The 15,139-nt window shown below is 33.9% G+C and overlaps 1 protein-coding gene across 1 annotated transcript in view; it reads left to right on the forward strand.

Annotated features, from left to right (window-relative positions):
- LOC148312591 (uncharacterized) overlaps positions 1 to 8,776 on the forward strand; it is a 37,255-nt gene extending 28,479 nt beyond the window's left edge. Inside the window, exons 3-9 of the mRNA XM_088276390.1 lie at positions 393 to 529; positions 2,191 to 2,400; positions 4,791 to 4,988; positions 5,739 to 5,861; positions 6,462 to 6,638; positions 8,031 to 8,073; positions 8,554 to 8,776. Of these exons, the coding sequence (XP_088132516.1) occupies positions 393 to 529; positions 2,191 to 2,400; positions 4,791 to 4,988; positions 5,739 to 5,861; positions 6,462 to 6,638; positions 8,031 to 8,073; positions 8,554 to 8,627 (962 nt within the window). The 3' untranslated portion in view covers positions 8,628 to 8,776. The remainder of the gene's footprint in view (positions 1 to 392; positions 530 to 2,190; positions 2,401 to 4,790; positions 4,989 to 5,738; positions 5,862 to 6,461; positions 6,639 to 8,030; positions 8,074 to 8,553) is intronic.
- The last annotated feature ends 6,363 nt before the right edge of the window (positions 8,777 to 15,139 follow it).

A 15,139-nucleotide genomic window follows, 5' to 3' on the forward strand; every position in this document is an offset into this window, starting at 1 on the left:
CTCCTCGTATGTTGAACAGCCCATATCCACATATCAGTCAAATGATATTCGCGCCGTGAGCGTCCTCCGTCATTTGTTCCTTCGATCATTCCCTCTATTGCCAGGTGCAGGAAACCCTTCGGTCTCAACATGTGACCAATCCATTTGGCACGTCTCTTCGAGGTGGTCGTGAAAACTTTGAACAAAGTTCCTTCATTTATCATTCATCTAAATCGCTTAACGATGAACATGGGGATTTTGATATGTTCTACTTCTAAGTAGATTCTACTTAGTCCAAAAATGCAATAAAAATGTACTACAAAAAAAATGTCCCTTACTGTGTTTTAAATTTGGACAGCCGTATAGTTCTGAAGTGTTTCACGTCGTAACCCTGCCTCTGTTTCTGCCCCCAGTGTCCATGGGCAGCCAGAGCGTGGGGGACGCGCTGCAGAGGTGCCACTCGGCTGCCAAGGAGCTGCTACACAATCACACGGAGATGGCGGCGCGCCTGGATCAGCTGGTTCTGCGTACAGATAATCTTACCGCACAGGTTGGCTTTCATCTTTTCAAATTCTTTGTCTTTATTACTTCTTTATATTAGAAAAATATATAAAAATCCACGTGTCTGTCTCACCATAAAATTTGAATAAAAAAATTTATGTCACTTATGTGCAAACACAGTAAGCTAAATAAATACCTCACAAAATTTTCAATTGATGGCGCTACAATCGGCTATACTTAACCTATCGAAAATTGTACCCACATGTTCACCCATGTGTTCTGAGACCATTGCATATATACAGGTTTCAAGAATTAATGCAATATGGATTTTCAATATTGGGCAGAATGGTAAATGTTGCAAAAGTGCATAAAGTTAGCACGCTTAAGCCAGCCAAATACCAGGTCGTAAGCCCTGGGATGCTCCGACTTCCATCTTCTTTCATATAAAGAGAAAACCATAGATGTTTCATATCTTAGTCATACAGGAGAAAGTGACCAAGTGCATTTTTTTACAAAAATGAGATCATTGATTATTTGATATCTTACTAACTTAATGTAAAAAAGTATAATATATTGACTTGTCAAAAATAACTAATTGCACTGATGTTTATTTTCTTGCCAAGCAAAAGTCACTTAAATGGCCCTCCTGAACATTTTACGTTTTGCTAGTTTGTCACTTTCTCCTGTAAGACTACTATATTAAGTTGAGACAACCTCACTTGGGTAGATGCAAGGGAGCTGGCGGCCGACAGAAAAGCCTCCAACCGTGTCCGCTCCACATAGGGAGCGAATGCGGTTAAATAAACACAAACTTAGTAAATCTAGAGTTATAATTTATATTTGAAGCACTAACTTTGTGATTTTCCATTTTATAATTTTAATGTAACTTTGTTTTAAAATCACTATAAATATTTTATCATAACTAACCAAGCTAACCGCTTCTTTATCAAGACTGATGAATACTAAAACTCTATCTACTAAACAATATACAAAATATTTGACGGTTAGGGAAAGAAGCTTAGGTAGATCTCAAGTGGCTTTATTTTTTTGTTGATTGGCAGTCACAGTCAAAAGGGATCAGGGATGATGAGTGATTGGAAACATATTTAATAACGGACTTTTAGCAAAATCATTCACTTGTGTATTTATTAGTTGTAAATTATTATTAATTGCCTTTTTAATTTCTAATATTTCTAAGTAATCTAATTTAAGTCCTCCATTGCATGTGTGTAATACAAATAAACCTTTATTTTTATCAAATGAGTGATTATTTTCTTTTAAGTGATTGGCAAATTCAGAATAATTATTATTAGTAAGGCATCTTGTATGTTCTTTACATCGGATGTTAAAATTCCTAGATGTTTTTCCTATATGGTTAGCTTGGAAACCGGTAGACATTATAATTAAGTTATAATAAAATATTTAAAGTGATTTTAATTTTTTTTTCTTTCACCGTTTCTTTTCATTATTTTTATTATTTTTAATTTCATAGTATAAAAAAATGTTGTAAAACATATATGGCTGACTAAGTATTGCACCCACTACTTAGTCAACCTGGAATAAAGAGATATTATTATTATTATTATTATTAAAACAAAGTTACCTTTTAATTATAAAATCTAGAGTTAATTGTTTACTCAAAAAGATAGGTTTTGAAATTATTGAGTTGTTGCGGTTCGGTGAGTGATTTGTGTGTGTGCGATGTGTCAGGTGAAGGTGCTGAGTGCGGGGCTGGCGGGCGTGCAGCAGCAGGTGGCGGGCGCGCCGGAGCTGGTGGCCGTGCCGCAGCAGCTGGCGGAGCTGCAGGCCAGCGTGGCGCGCTTCGGCTCGCAGCTGCGGGACTCGGACGCAGGTGTGGCCGCGCTGCGCGAGCAGGCCGCCGACCGCGAGCGCCTGCGCGCCAACCTCACGCACCTGGAGGTCAGTAGCGAGATACCAAACCCATCGGCACACCGGCCGCCATATCTTGGTGGATAAAAATATTTCATATTCGCATATCAGCCACGATTTAAGCCACACCTCCGCCCGTGGGTTTTCATATAACAGATCGTAAGGCCTGTAAATACCCAGATATCCATATCCTTCTTCTTCTATGTTGAGTTCGCGCTGTATAAAGTCATAAGTTTTATGTTATGATACCATATACATAATCCTTAAATCAATTCAGAAGAGCTAATAATGCTTTAACTCATTGTCAAATCTTGACGGCTAAGAATGTATTTCATTCGCATATCAACCGCGGTTTAAGCCACACCTTCACCCGTGGGTAGCTCATATTATAAAGATACTTTCGCGTGATATCTACAAACCAGTAAAGAGGATTTTCGGTAATATATTTTTTCTTATTATTTTATACAAATTTACTATTGGCACTTGACCAAAGATCTCCCTGTAAGGATAGAATTAACCTATCGATTAAAATATCAACTGAAATCAGTTCAAATTCAAAACTTTACATCTGAGGTCATTTTTAAAGAGTTATTTTTTCAATTCAATTTATAACATTTATTTATCAGGTGCAAAATATAAGCATGTCATTGTTTGACAAACCATGTCATCTCCCCTCCGGGCAGGGCAATTCTTTTACTATCGGGGATAAATTCAGTATATTTGTATACATATTTTTAAAAAAACTGCTATGCAATGGGTAAATATTCAACTTGCGATTCCCAAAGTAGGGGTACTGCAAAGCCCGGGCATTGAGAACAATGTAGATAATTTGTTGGGCATGGAGACAAAAAATGTTAGCTTGCAGCCGATAACTTTGTCGCCGTGACCCTTTGCTTAGACTATTACCCAAAGTCTGATACAAATCACTTTTCATTACCATATGGTACTAAACATTTGACGAAATGAACAGGATCACTTTAAGAAACCTCCATCAAGAAGCTATACATATCGCTCACTCCTTTCAAGAATGTCATAAATCAAAAATCGACAATTTTAAGTTATGCATGTTTTCGGAATGTCCATAAAATGTACTATATCCCAGCAAAAGCGGCATATTTTTAACTTAATATTTACCTGCTACAGGGCAGAAAATATTGTTTTAACATTTTGAAGAAAAGGTATTGTTTAATCCTTTTTTTTTAAATAAACTAATATTTTTCAAATGGAGAAAAAACATTCAGATTTTACCTAAAAAGATCTGTTGCCACAGTAAAAAGTTCAATAAGTGGCTTGGTATTTATTTTTAATACATTGTATTATATTTTTCAACTTTAAAAACGTTCTCCTGAAAAATCAAGTTTTTTGATTTATGACGTTCTTGAAAAGAGTGAGCGATATGCCTCGCAATACCTACTTCCTTCTCTTGGCTTCCCACCTCCGTTGCAATAAGTATTTAAACATTTCTGTCATTAAATTTTAATTTAGTCACTATACTTTGTGACTATTTGTGATTAAATATAAATAATAATAATAATAATGTAAGTACTTAGGTTTTTATTAAGTACAATAATCGCACTCATTTTGTATATGACATTAAATTGACCGCATATCTTTCAACGTGTTAACAGAAAGCATTGCCTGGGATAAGAGATAAAAATATAATAAAGGAGAGAAGAATAATTTTTCTACCAGCCTAATAATAGTCGGTTAATAACAATAGTAAAAGTTTTTTATAATATATGGTGCCATTTTCATTACGTAAAACCTATATGCTATCACTCGAAGCACCGTTAAGGATTTTTTATGTCAAATATATGATACTACGGTATGTTCCAAACATAGGAAATAATACTGACGTTGGGTGATAAAGTCCACATAGAGCTCATAGAAAATAATACGGTAAAATCAGTTTGAGCTATTTCTTCACTGAGGTTCCCGTACCAGGTACGGGCAAATCCTCTTTTTGCCCATATCGCTCACTCCTTTCAACAATGTCATATATCGAAAAACTTGATTTTTCAGGAGATCGTTTTTAAAGTTTAAAAATATTATGAAATGTATTTAAAATAAATATCAAGCCACCTATTGAAATTTTTACTGTGCAACAGATCTTTTTAGGTAAAACCTGAATGTTTTTTCTTCATTTGAAAAATATTTAGTATATTTAAAAAAATAATAAAACAATACCTTTTCTTCAAAATGCAAAAACAACACTTTCTGCCCTGTAGCGGGTAAATATTAAGTTAAAAATATGCCGCTTTTGCTGGGATATAAGTACATTTTCTGGGCATTCCGAAAACATGCATAACGGAAATTGAAGATTTTTGATATATGACGTTGTTGAAAGGAGTGAGCGATATGTGGTATGGGCAAATCGGACAAAAGTAAAAACAGTAAAGTAATTGTATTTGATTGTGCAGTGGCAAGTGACGGAGCTGTGGAATCGCAGCACAGAGGTGCGGGAGGAGAAGAGCGTGCAGACGGAGCTGGCCCCGGTGCTGACGCAGCAGGCGGAGCTGCGCGGCGCCCTCGCGCAGCTGGCCGCCAACCTCACGCAGGCCAACTCCACGCTCGCCTCCATGATCAGCTGGGCCACGCAGGACTACAAGGCGGACCATGTAAACATCCCTCTCAAATCCACTCATCATCCCTCATAAATAACAAAATTGCAAATATTATGTAAAAGTATAATTATGATCTTACATTTTTTGTACACTTATAATCTTCTTCTTTAAGATTTATGTCGGGTTGTGGTCCCGTGGTTAGTGTTGCGGACTCTTGAGTCAGAGTTTCTCGATTCGAACCCACTCTACCACCATTTTATACCTATTTCTAATAATGAGCCGCCTAGGCTCACAGAAATAGTATGAAATTGAAGTATTTTTGTAAATAATAAAAATACAAATATTTCTCATAAACAAAAAAATAAATAAAATAAAATTTACATACATTCAAGAGAAAATGATAACATTTTAAATTTTAGTCAATTTTTTGGCCATATAATTTATTCACAATATTTTGAGTGTTCAAAGTTTTTTTTTTACTAATGCTGAAATTTGTAATTTGTCAGTTGGCGTCTTATAATAATTGTTAAAATTATGATACAAAAGTTTTGAATGAGTGGGAATATCATGAGAAAGAGTTAAAATGTTGCGTCATCTTTGTCAATATTAATCAAAAATTATCTGTTACTAATATTTATTTAAAGCATTAACTTGGTGGTTAGTGTGTAAACCATTTTCTGACTTTTTTTATCCCAATCTCTCTCTTCATCAGGATAATCACAATGCAAACCGATCTAATGGCTTATTGAATAGTTAAACAATCTTGTGTGTTGTGTAGTTGATAATGATACTGTTTTGATGTAGCGCAAGGTGGAGGGTCTACTGGAGGCGGTGCAGAACAACTCGGCAGCCCTCAGCAGCTTGCAGACGGCCTGGAGACAGGGGAATGATGTGCTCAACAGGAACATCACGGATCTTTCTCAGCAGGTCTTCATCATTCTTTTACCTTCTGTAATCCTGATACATAAAATGACAAATACATTATTTGATCCAAACTATGTTGTGTTTGGTGTCTCACTAAAGAAATTGGAATAGATAAAGACTGAATTGAATTCATTCTTCCTCTAACCTTTATCTGTACCCGATGGAGCATAAGGCACTGCATCGTATAGAAGCAGTGTTATCTATATCGTTAAATACATGAAGGAAAAGTGATCGACCCTGCGCTTCAGTTACCAATCTCGGATAGTATTAAATAAAAATTAGAGGGAAAAAATCACTTACATTGGAACCTCTCAAAACGAGTAATTTGCATAGCGGGAAAAAAAGCATGTGAAAAAGTTGCTGCCTTAACCAGCGATATTTCACAATACGAGTTACAGAGAAAAGTCAAGTCCCTTTTTCACGACATTAACTTGTGAGCTGGGAATTCTGCGCCAGTCAAAACAAAAAATGTTTTGCATAACAAGAGATTCCTCTGTGTATTTATTTTACCCCAGGATCTGCAGCACGTTAGCCAAATGCATTGACGACTATACTAGGAAGGTAAACTTTGATTTGATGCATGTTAATTATTTGTGTCAACAGATAGCAGACAAGTCAGTGGAGTTCCAGCGCCAGTTTCTGGAGCTGAAGCAGCTGCAGGAACAGCTGGCGGCGGCGCAGTCGCTGCAGGCGCAGCCCCAGAGGCCAGGCGCCCCCGCGGCCGCGTCCTCGTCTGCCGACCCGCCTGCCGAGCCCACCGCGCCGGCTGATGTACCAAAGGTAAATTACTTAATGTATTAAATGTTAAATCAAACACTGATTTTTTGAGTTTACAAAATTGTATATTATTGTTAATTTTTTTTGTACATAAATTAAAATGGAGCTCTATAAATTGAACGCTAAATTTATAAATAAGGTAAATTACTTCACCACTAAATAGATGACAATTTTATCTATATATAATGATCTTTTTATACTAGAATCAGTTAATAAGTTAATTCTGTCAGAACAAAATAAAAGTTGGTTGATATGTTTTTTTTTGTTATTTATTTAATAAAGTTACATTTTTAAGTACAACATAATACATTTTCTATAACATATACATGTGGCAAACTTTTAGTTTTAGATTCGCTGTTTCGCATATTTTGTTATGTTTTTTATTGTTTCGGCATTTGCTTTGTGGTAAGACACGATTTAAATTATAAATGAAACACTTGTTTTTACCACTCGCGTAATGTACTGTAACGACTAGTATCGGAAGCTACACATGCTTCCATCTAGGGGTTTGAATATAAACTTAGTGCTTATAAGTAACAAACCGTTTCGATATGAAATTATCCTTTAAAGCTTTTATTTATTACTAGTTGTACTCAGTGTGGTGATCAGATACTAGATTATTCACCTTACGGATGATATGTCAATATTATAGGTGTCTCAACTTGAGATTAAACATCTATTGTTTTTTAAATTATTTATATGAAATTAGATGGAAGTCTGAGCATCCCAAGGCTTACAACCTGGCAAATGCCCAAATGGGTGACTTAAGTGATCACTTTATACACGTAACGTTCGCCAGTCTGCCCATTATTGAACATCCAAATTGCATTAATACCAGCCAAATGCTAGGTCGTTAACCCTGGGATGCTCAGACTTCTATATTCTTTCATATAAAAAAAAATAATTAAAAAAGAGATGTTTAAACACCTTTAATTTCCTAAATCTTAAATAGGAAAATAGGTTGAGTAAGGCGTAACTAAAAAGAGGTATAAAAGAAAGATAAAATTGTCATTATATCTCTTTGATACTTGATGTTATGTTACTTAGAATAAAACTATTTCTTGAATGTTTTCCGCAGATACTTTGTGGTACATTTTATAAAATCTTTATAAAATTAATAAACTTTGAAACAATAAATTATAAATTAAAAACATTTACAATTTTCATGGAGTGTGTGGAAGTTTTTGGTGAAATTATTTTAATGTGTTTAATGTTTTTGATTAAAAATGAACCCTGATGATGACAATGTATTGTTGAAACCGGTAGGTTGAATTGTATTAATGAAAAAAGTGGTGAAAACAAAGTTTATTAATTTTATAAAGATAGAATAAAACTAAATCATACTGTTCCATTATGAATATTACACAACTGTAATATTTTGTTTGATTGTTGCAGATAATTGGAAATGCACCTACACAAGTTCCCGGGATGCCTAAAGGTAAATACTAACTTAATGATAAGACACGATACACGCTTATTTCTATGTTTATGTCCATTTATTATTTTTATTCAAAATATTAGTCATTCGAAATATTTATAGCTCCCCCCGTTGCGCTTCTCAATACTTTAAACCCGCAATTATATAATTTTTTTTTCATAATTTGATTCGGTAGCCACTTTGTGGCAAATACATATCTTTCCATTTTCAATTTAAATTTCACATGATATATACCACTTGTTCTTAAAATCTATGCTGACACGTGTTTTGATGCATTCCGCTTCATGACGCTAAGTCAAAATTTTAGAGTTTTGTCTTCTGGGACGTTGAAGGATGAAGGCCTCACGCCTATATCTATATTGCCACCGAGATCTTACAATGATGCGGAATGCTTCGCGACACGTTTCACAATACATTTTAAGAAATAATGGTATTCACCACGTGAAATATATTTTTTTTATTTAACTATAATTTTTTCAGTGCCCATTCCTCTGGCGAGGATTCAGGAAACGCAGACCGGGAAACCGAACATCCTGAGTGCCGGCAGCGCTTAAGTGACGCCATACAGCCGTATCCACTAGTTGTTAAAAATTAATCATTTCTGGACTGTTCAAGTGTGATGTTTTGTTGCTTTATTTTATTTTTATTTTTGTAAATATGCGATACATAATATGATTTCATAACCAGTATACACTTCAGCTAAGGTCTATTGTTATTTCTTCTGAAGCAGTGCCAGAAAAGAGTTTCCTTTAATAAATCGCCAAATTATTTATGGCTGGTACACACACACACAAATGAATGCCAGACCATCCAATTCATTTTTAATTTCCGATGAAGTTTTTTCTCTGTAAGTATGAACAGTTGTTATTTTTTGTGTTTCTATGTGATGGTGTGATGTCACAGTTTAAATAAAAAAAAACATAATAACTTAACTTAATATACTGACAGAGACAGGATTACGTCAAGAGTCGTAGATAAACCGGATGGCCCACCGTGAGCATTTGCCTGTGAATAGTAGCTATTACACTTTTATTGTGAATAGTAGCTATTAAACATAATAACTTAACTTAATATACTGACAGAGACAGGATTACGTCAAGAGTCGTAGATAAACCGGATGGCCCACCGTGAGCATTTGCCTGTGAATAGTAGCTATTACACTTTTATTGTGAATAGTAGCTATTAAACATAATAACTTAACTTAATATACTGACAGAGACAGGATTACGTCAAGAGTCGTAGATAAACCGGATGGCCCACCGTGAGCATTTGCCTGTGAATAGTAGCTATTACACTTTTATTGTGAATAGTAGCTATTAAACATAATAACTTAACTTAATATACTGACAGAGACAGGATTACGTCAAGAGTCGTAGATAAACCGGATGGCCCACCGTGAGCATTTGCCTGTGAATAGTAGCTATTACACTTTTATTGTGAATAGTAGCTATTAAACATAATAACTTAACTTAATATACTGACAGAGACAGGATTACGTCAAGAGTCGTAGATAAACCGGATGGCCCACCGTGAGCATTTGCCTGTGAATAGTAGCTATTACACTTTTATTGTGAATAGTAGCTATTAAACATAATAACTTAACTTAATATACTGACAGAGACAGGATTACGTCAAGAGTCGTAGATAAACCGGATGGCCCACCGTGAGCATTTGCCTGTGAATAGTAGCTATTACACTTTTATTGTGAATAGTAGCTATTAAACATAATAACTTAACTTAATATACTGACAGAGACAGGATTACGTCAAGAGTCGTAGATAAACCGGATGGCCCACCGTGAGCATTTGCCTGTGAATAGTAGCTATTACACTTTTATTGTGAATAGTAGCTATTAAACATAATAACTTAACTTAATATACTGACAGAGACAGGATTACGTCAAGAGTCGTAGATAAACCGGATGGCCCACCGTGAGCATTTGCCTGTGAATAGTAGCTATTACACTTTTATTGTGAATAGTAGCTATTAAACATAATAACTTAACTTAATATACTGACAGAGACAGGATTACGTCAAGAGTCGTAGATAAACCGGATGGCCCACCGTGAGCATTTGCCTGTGAATAGTAGCTATTACACTTTTATTGTGAATAGTAGCTATTAAACATAATAACTTAACTTAATATACTGACAGAGACAGGATTACGTCAAGAGTCGTAGATAAACCGGATGGCCCACCGTGAGCATTTGCCTGTGAATAGTAGCTATTACACTTTTATTGTGAATAGTAGCTATTAAACATAATAACTTAACTTAATATACTGACAGAGACAGGATTACGTCAAGAGTCGTAGATAAACCGGATGGCCCACCGTGAGCATTTGCCTGTGAATAGTAGCTATTACACTTTTATTGTGAATAGTAGCTATTAAACATAATAACTTAACTTAATATACTGACAGAGACAGGATTACGTCAAGAGTCGTAGATAAACCGGATGGCCCACCGTGAGCATTTGCCTGTGAATAGTAGCTATTACACTTTTATTGTGAATAGTAGCTATTAAACATAATAACTTAACTTAATATACTGACAGAGACAGGATTACGTCAAGAGTCGTAGATAAACCGGATGGCCCACCGTGAGCATTTGCCTGTGAATAGTAGCTATTACACTTTTATTGTGAATAGTAGCTATTAAACATAATAACTTAACTTAATATACTGACAGAGACAGGATTACGTCAAGAGTCGTAGATAAACCGGATGGCCCACCGTGAGCATTTGCCTGTGAATAGTAGCTATTACACTTTTATTGTGAATAGTAGCTATTAAACATAATAACTTAACTTAATATACTGACAGAGACAGGATTACGTCAAGAGTCGTAGATAAACCGGATGGCCCACCGTGAGCATTTGCCTGTGAATAGTAGCTATTACACTTTTATTGTGAATAGTAGCTATTAAACATAATAACTTAACTTAATATACTGACAGAGACAGGATTACGTCAAGAGTCGTAGATAAACCGGATGGCCCACCGTGAGCATTTGCCTGTGAATAGTAGCTATTACACTTTTATTGTGAATAGTAGCTATTAAACATAATAACTTAACTTAATATACTGACAGAGACAGGATTACGTCAAGAGTCGTAGATAAACCGGATGGCCCACCGTGAGCATTTGCCTGTGAATAGTAGCTATTACACTTTTATTGTGAATAGTAGCTATTAAACATAATAACTTAACTTAATATACTGACAGAGACAGGATTACGTCAAGAGTCGTAGATAAACCGGATGGCCCACCGTGAGCATTTGCCTGTGAATAGTAGCTATTACACTTTTATTGTGAATAGTAGCTATTAAACATAATAACTTAACTTAATATACTGACAGAGACAGGATTACGTCAAGAGTCGTAGATAAACCGGATGGCCCACCGTGAGCATTTGCCTGTGAATAGTAGCTATTACACTTTTGCAATTTCGTGTTTTTGTTGGGGTTTTCACAGATAGTCACTATTTTTGTGTGGTTTGTCATCCATCTTGTTTGTTCCGTCACAGTTTACGACTAAAATATTCTTTAAAGACTCGGTTGTGCTTGTCACTGTTTCAGAATTATGCCCGTAAAACTACCTATGTAAGTTTTTAACAGATTTACAATACTAATGTTATTTTAGAAGTACTTATAATTAAACGCAACGGCAAAAAACGTTTTGTTCATCTAGCATTAAATAAATACAATTTAGTAATAATTATTCTCACTCATATTTGATTTCATAAGTCATAAAAGTGAATCACGTTCCAAAGAATTTTTGCAATCAAAACATAATGTATCAGGGTTCTACGACACTAATCTCTCGTGACATTTACAATAAATAATATGCATAATATCTCACAGAAGTATTTATCGGATTATGTAAATATTTTAACTTGTATATATTTGATTGAATTAATATTAACACATTTGCGGTAACTAAATGTATTTTGAATATTTGAGTTTAATTGCATGATGAGACGTTATGGCCAACCGTATCAGATTGTTATTTAATGTATACTCATTAACAAAGCATCGGGCTATGTCATATATACCATGATATTGTGTAATTATCGTACTTGGTGAATTATGCCTTTAAAATCCTTGTGACTTTTTGAAAATATTAACACAATTTGTATGGGTGTTTTTTACGCCTGCGGACTGTTGGCGATGGGATTTGATAATTGTGTACATAGGCCGGCGCAGAAGGTAGAAATACCTTTCCTGTCCTCAGTGTGTTAATAATATGGGTTGATGATACTGCAGATTCTGCAGTCGTTTGCAAGAAAAACAACAAAATATTAATTTATTCGATTGGGATATACAATTATAGTAAAATCTGATTCCAAAGTTCACCATTATTGGTTTATAATATAAACAAAGTGTGTAATAGTATAGAATTCCCTTTTTTCATGCAGATGGAGTCTTCTGTGCTTAGTGCAGCAGTGGCCGTGCGTCATTAGTTGCTTTGTGTCCGCATTTGTGTTAATTAAACTTCCTTTATTTTTGCAAAGAGATTTTTCTATTCACATAGTAAATATCAATTTACAAACGACATGTGCCAGGTCCATTCTGCCATTTGTGCGCATTGCCAAGTAGTCAACCTTAGTGTAGTTGGCAAATGTCTTATGGAATAATAGATTCCTTATAAATAATATTAATACCGCCTTATGAGATCTTACACTTTTGGGTAAACGGACGCAGGTCGACCAACCTCGGAAAACCCAAAATAACGGTGTATTTTTATATCGCTTTCTTTAGAGATGATCTTCAATCATATTGGAGATGCAACGGATATTCAGTATCATGCGTACCTGGCTTTATTCACTGTTTGGACAACCTGGTCACTTTTACTTATCTGTATAAAACAAAATAAACAAACACATAAGTATATGTATGGATTTTGCTTTTTGTCTCAAAAATTATATAAAGTCATGGTTTTACAACTCCTGCCTTGTTGTGTATTTAACATGAAATTTTGTCTAACCTCTCGCCAATATGATGATGTCGTAAATGTCGAAACCTGGTCATTGGTCAAATAAAACAAACGTGGAAAAAACTATATCGTTGCTATTATATTATAATATATAAAATGCAGTTCCACCAAGAAATGTCAGTAATAAACTTATCTGTACAAGTTAAATCTATTGTTTATAATCGATTTCAGAAAGTTTCTCTTTTCGATTGTGCATAGAGCATTACATCAGGTTAACACATTATAAACTTCATTGTTAATTACACAAAGTCAAGGCGATCACGCCTGCACTTGAAATACTAACCAATCCCGGGTATGGTCTCTCCCGGAACCTCAAACACTACACTTGGGTAATCCGGTGAGGCAAAATATTGTCTCAATCCCTCTGCTAGATTGTCCTCTTTGAATTCAATCCAAAAATATGCTAGCCATGTGAAATCTTGCTAGTTTAATAATATCCATTACATCTCTGATTACTTTACTATGTATTATAAATTAATATTTATCTAGCACCTTTGTATTACCTATTCTTGTATTATTTTATGGAAAAAGTATGTATGTATTAGTTAAATTTATCCAATTTTAATTGGGTATTATGTGTGATATTTAATATCAAAAACTGACATATCCATTTTTAGACAAAAAAATTACTAATGCAGTTTTGTAAAATGTGAAATTTGTGATAAGCCTGTAAAATCAGAATGTTAAATATTGTCATAGATTTGGAGCATTTTGAATTTTTAAAACATATGTTACACAAGTATAGGCTAAAGTTGGTTTCAAACTGTGATATACATTTTCACATTCAGCCATTGAACCATGTGACTGGTTGGTTTAATTTTTATTTTAAACATATAAATTTTTTGAAGAAAAAAAACACTTGTACGCCATTGTCTTCAAATCAAATGGTAATGAACATCTCTTGGGTACTAATTGAAATATATCCAGTGTATATAAGTATACAATGGCAAAAATTTACTTTCAAAACATGACTGTGTACTAAATTTAAAATTGTTTTTTACATTTATTTTTTAACAAACTTCATATAGTGGTACAGAATTTTTTATGTTTTTTTAAAAATAAAGTTATAACATTTTTTGTGATTATTTAAAAAATAAAAAATGGATATGATGTATTTTGATTTTAAATATGACATTTATTATTATTTATTAATGATCATGTATTTTTTTATAAATATATTTTGTCAAATTATCTTTTATTATAATCATTATTATTATTTTTTTTTAACTATCATTTTTTATTTTTGTTACTTCATATATCTTGTTTAATGAATAGCTCATTATTTTAAGATTTGTTCTTTGTCTATTGAAAATAAAATGTAAAAGAATTTGTGATTTTGCTGTCGATATTATATTTGTGTTATCCAAATTCCTAAGTTGGTTTTTAACCAGAATTTTATGATAGTCCCTTTTAAAAATTATTATATTTAATATATAAAACAGGTGAAGCTCTGGATGCATAAGTTTGTCATGGAAAATATATATTTTAGGTTCACAAAGAAAAAACTAATTGATATGCAAATATTACCCTCTCATCCATGCAATTTTTTATTTATTGTGTTATTTTCGACCCATTGAATTTTTCATCACTGGTTGCTGATTTTTGTTCTATAGAGATTAGGAAAATTGCCGGTGATGAAAATGAATGGTAGATAACCTTGTTTGCCAATCTTAAATGTCGAGAGCTTTATGTGTTGCCTAAGACCAAATTTGTAATAAGACAAATTATTCTTAGGTTAGGTCTAAATACAACAAAACAAATATTGATAATTTATTTTAATAGTTTAGAATTCATTCTCATCAAAAATTACCGATAATTTTTATAAATATTTCACGAAACAAAATTCTGTAACATAATAATTGTAAATAGATACGTTGTTAAACTTTCATGTTATATATTCGCCAAATATAGAATGATGGATGCTAGAATTCGGAATGGCCTCGGAGACTTACAATTTAAGCTTTTAATCTGTTCTAGTTTGTGTGTAGTCCGTAACTGCCAATATTTCAGATGACTCTACAACGACCAACTATTTCTCCAACCATCTGTAAAATAATTAATTATTCCTGA

This window comes from Brachycentrus maculatus, unplaced genomic scaffold (genome assembly GCF_059751285.1).
Source record: "Brachycentrus maculatus isolate JH-2025_06_01 unplaced genomic scaffold, ASM5975128v1 h1tg000038l, whole genome shotgun sequence".
In the NCBI taxonomy this organism is placed as follows: Eukaryota; Metazoa; Arthropoda; class Insecta; order Trichoptera; family Brachycentridae; genus Brachycentrus; species Brachycentrus maculatus.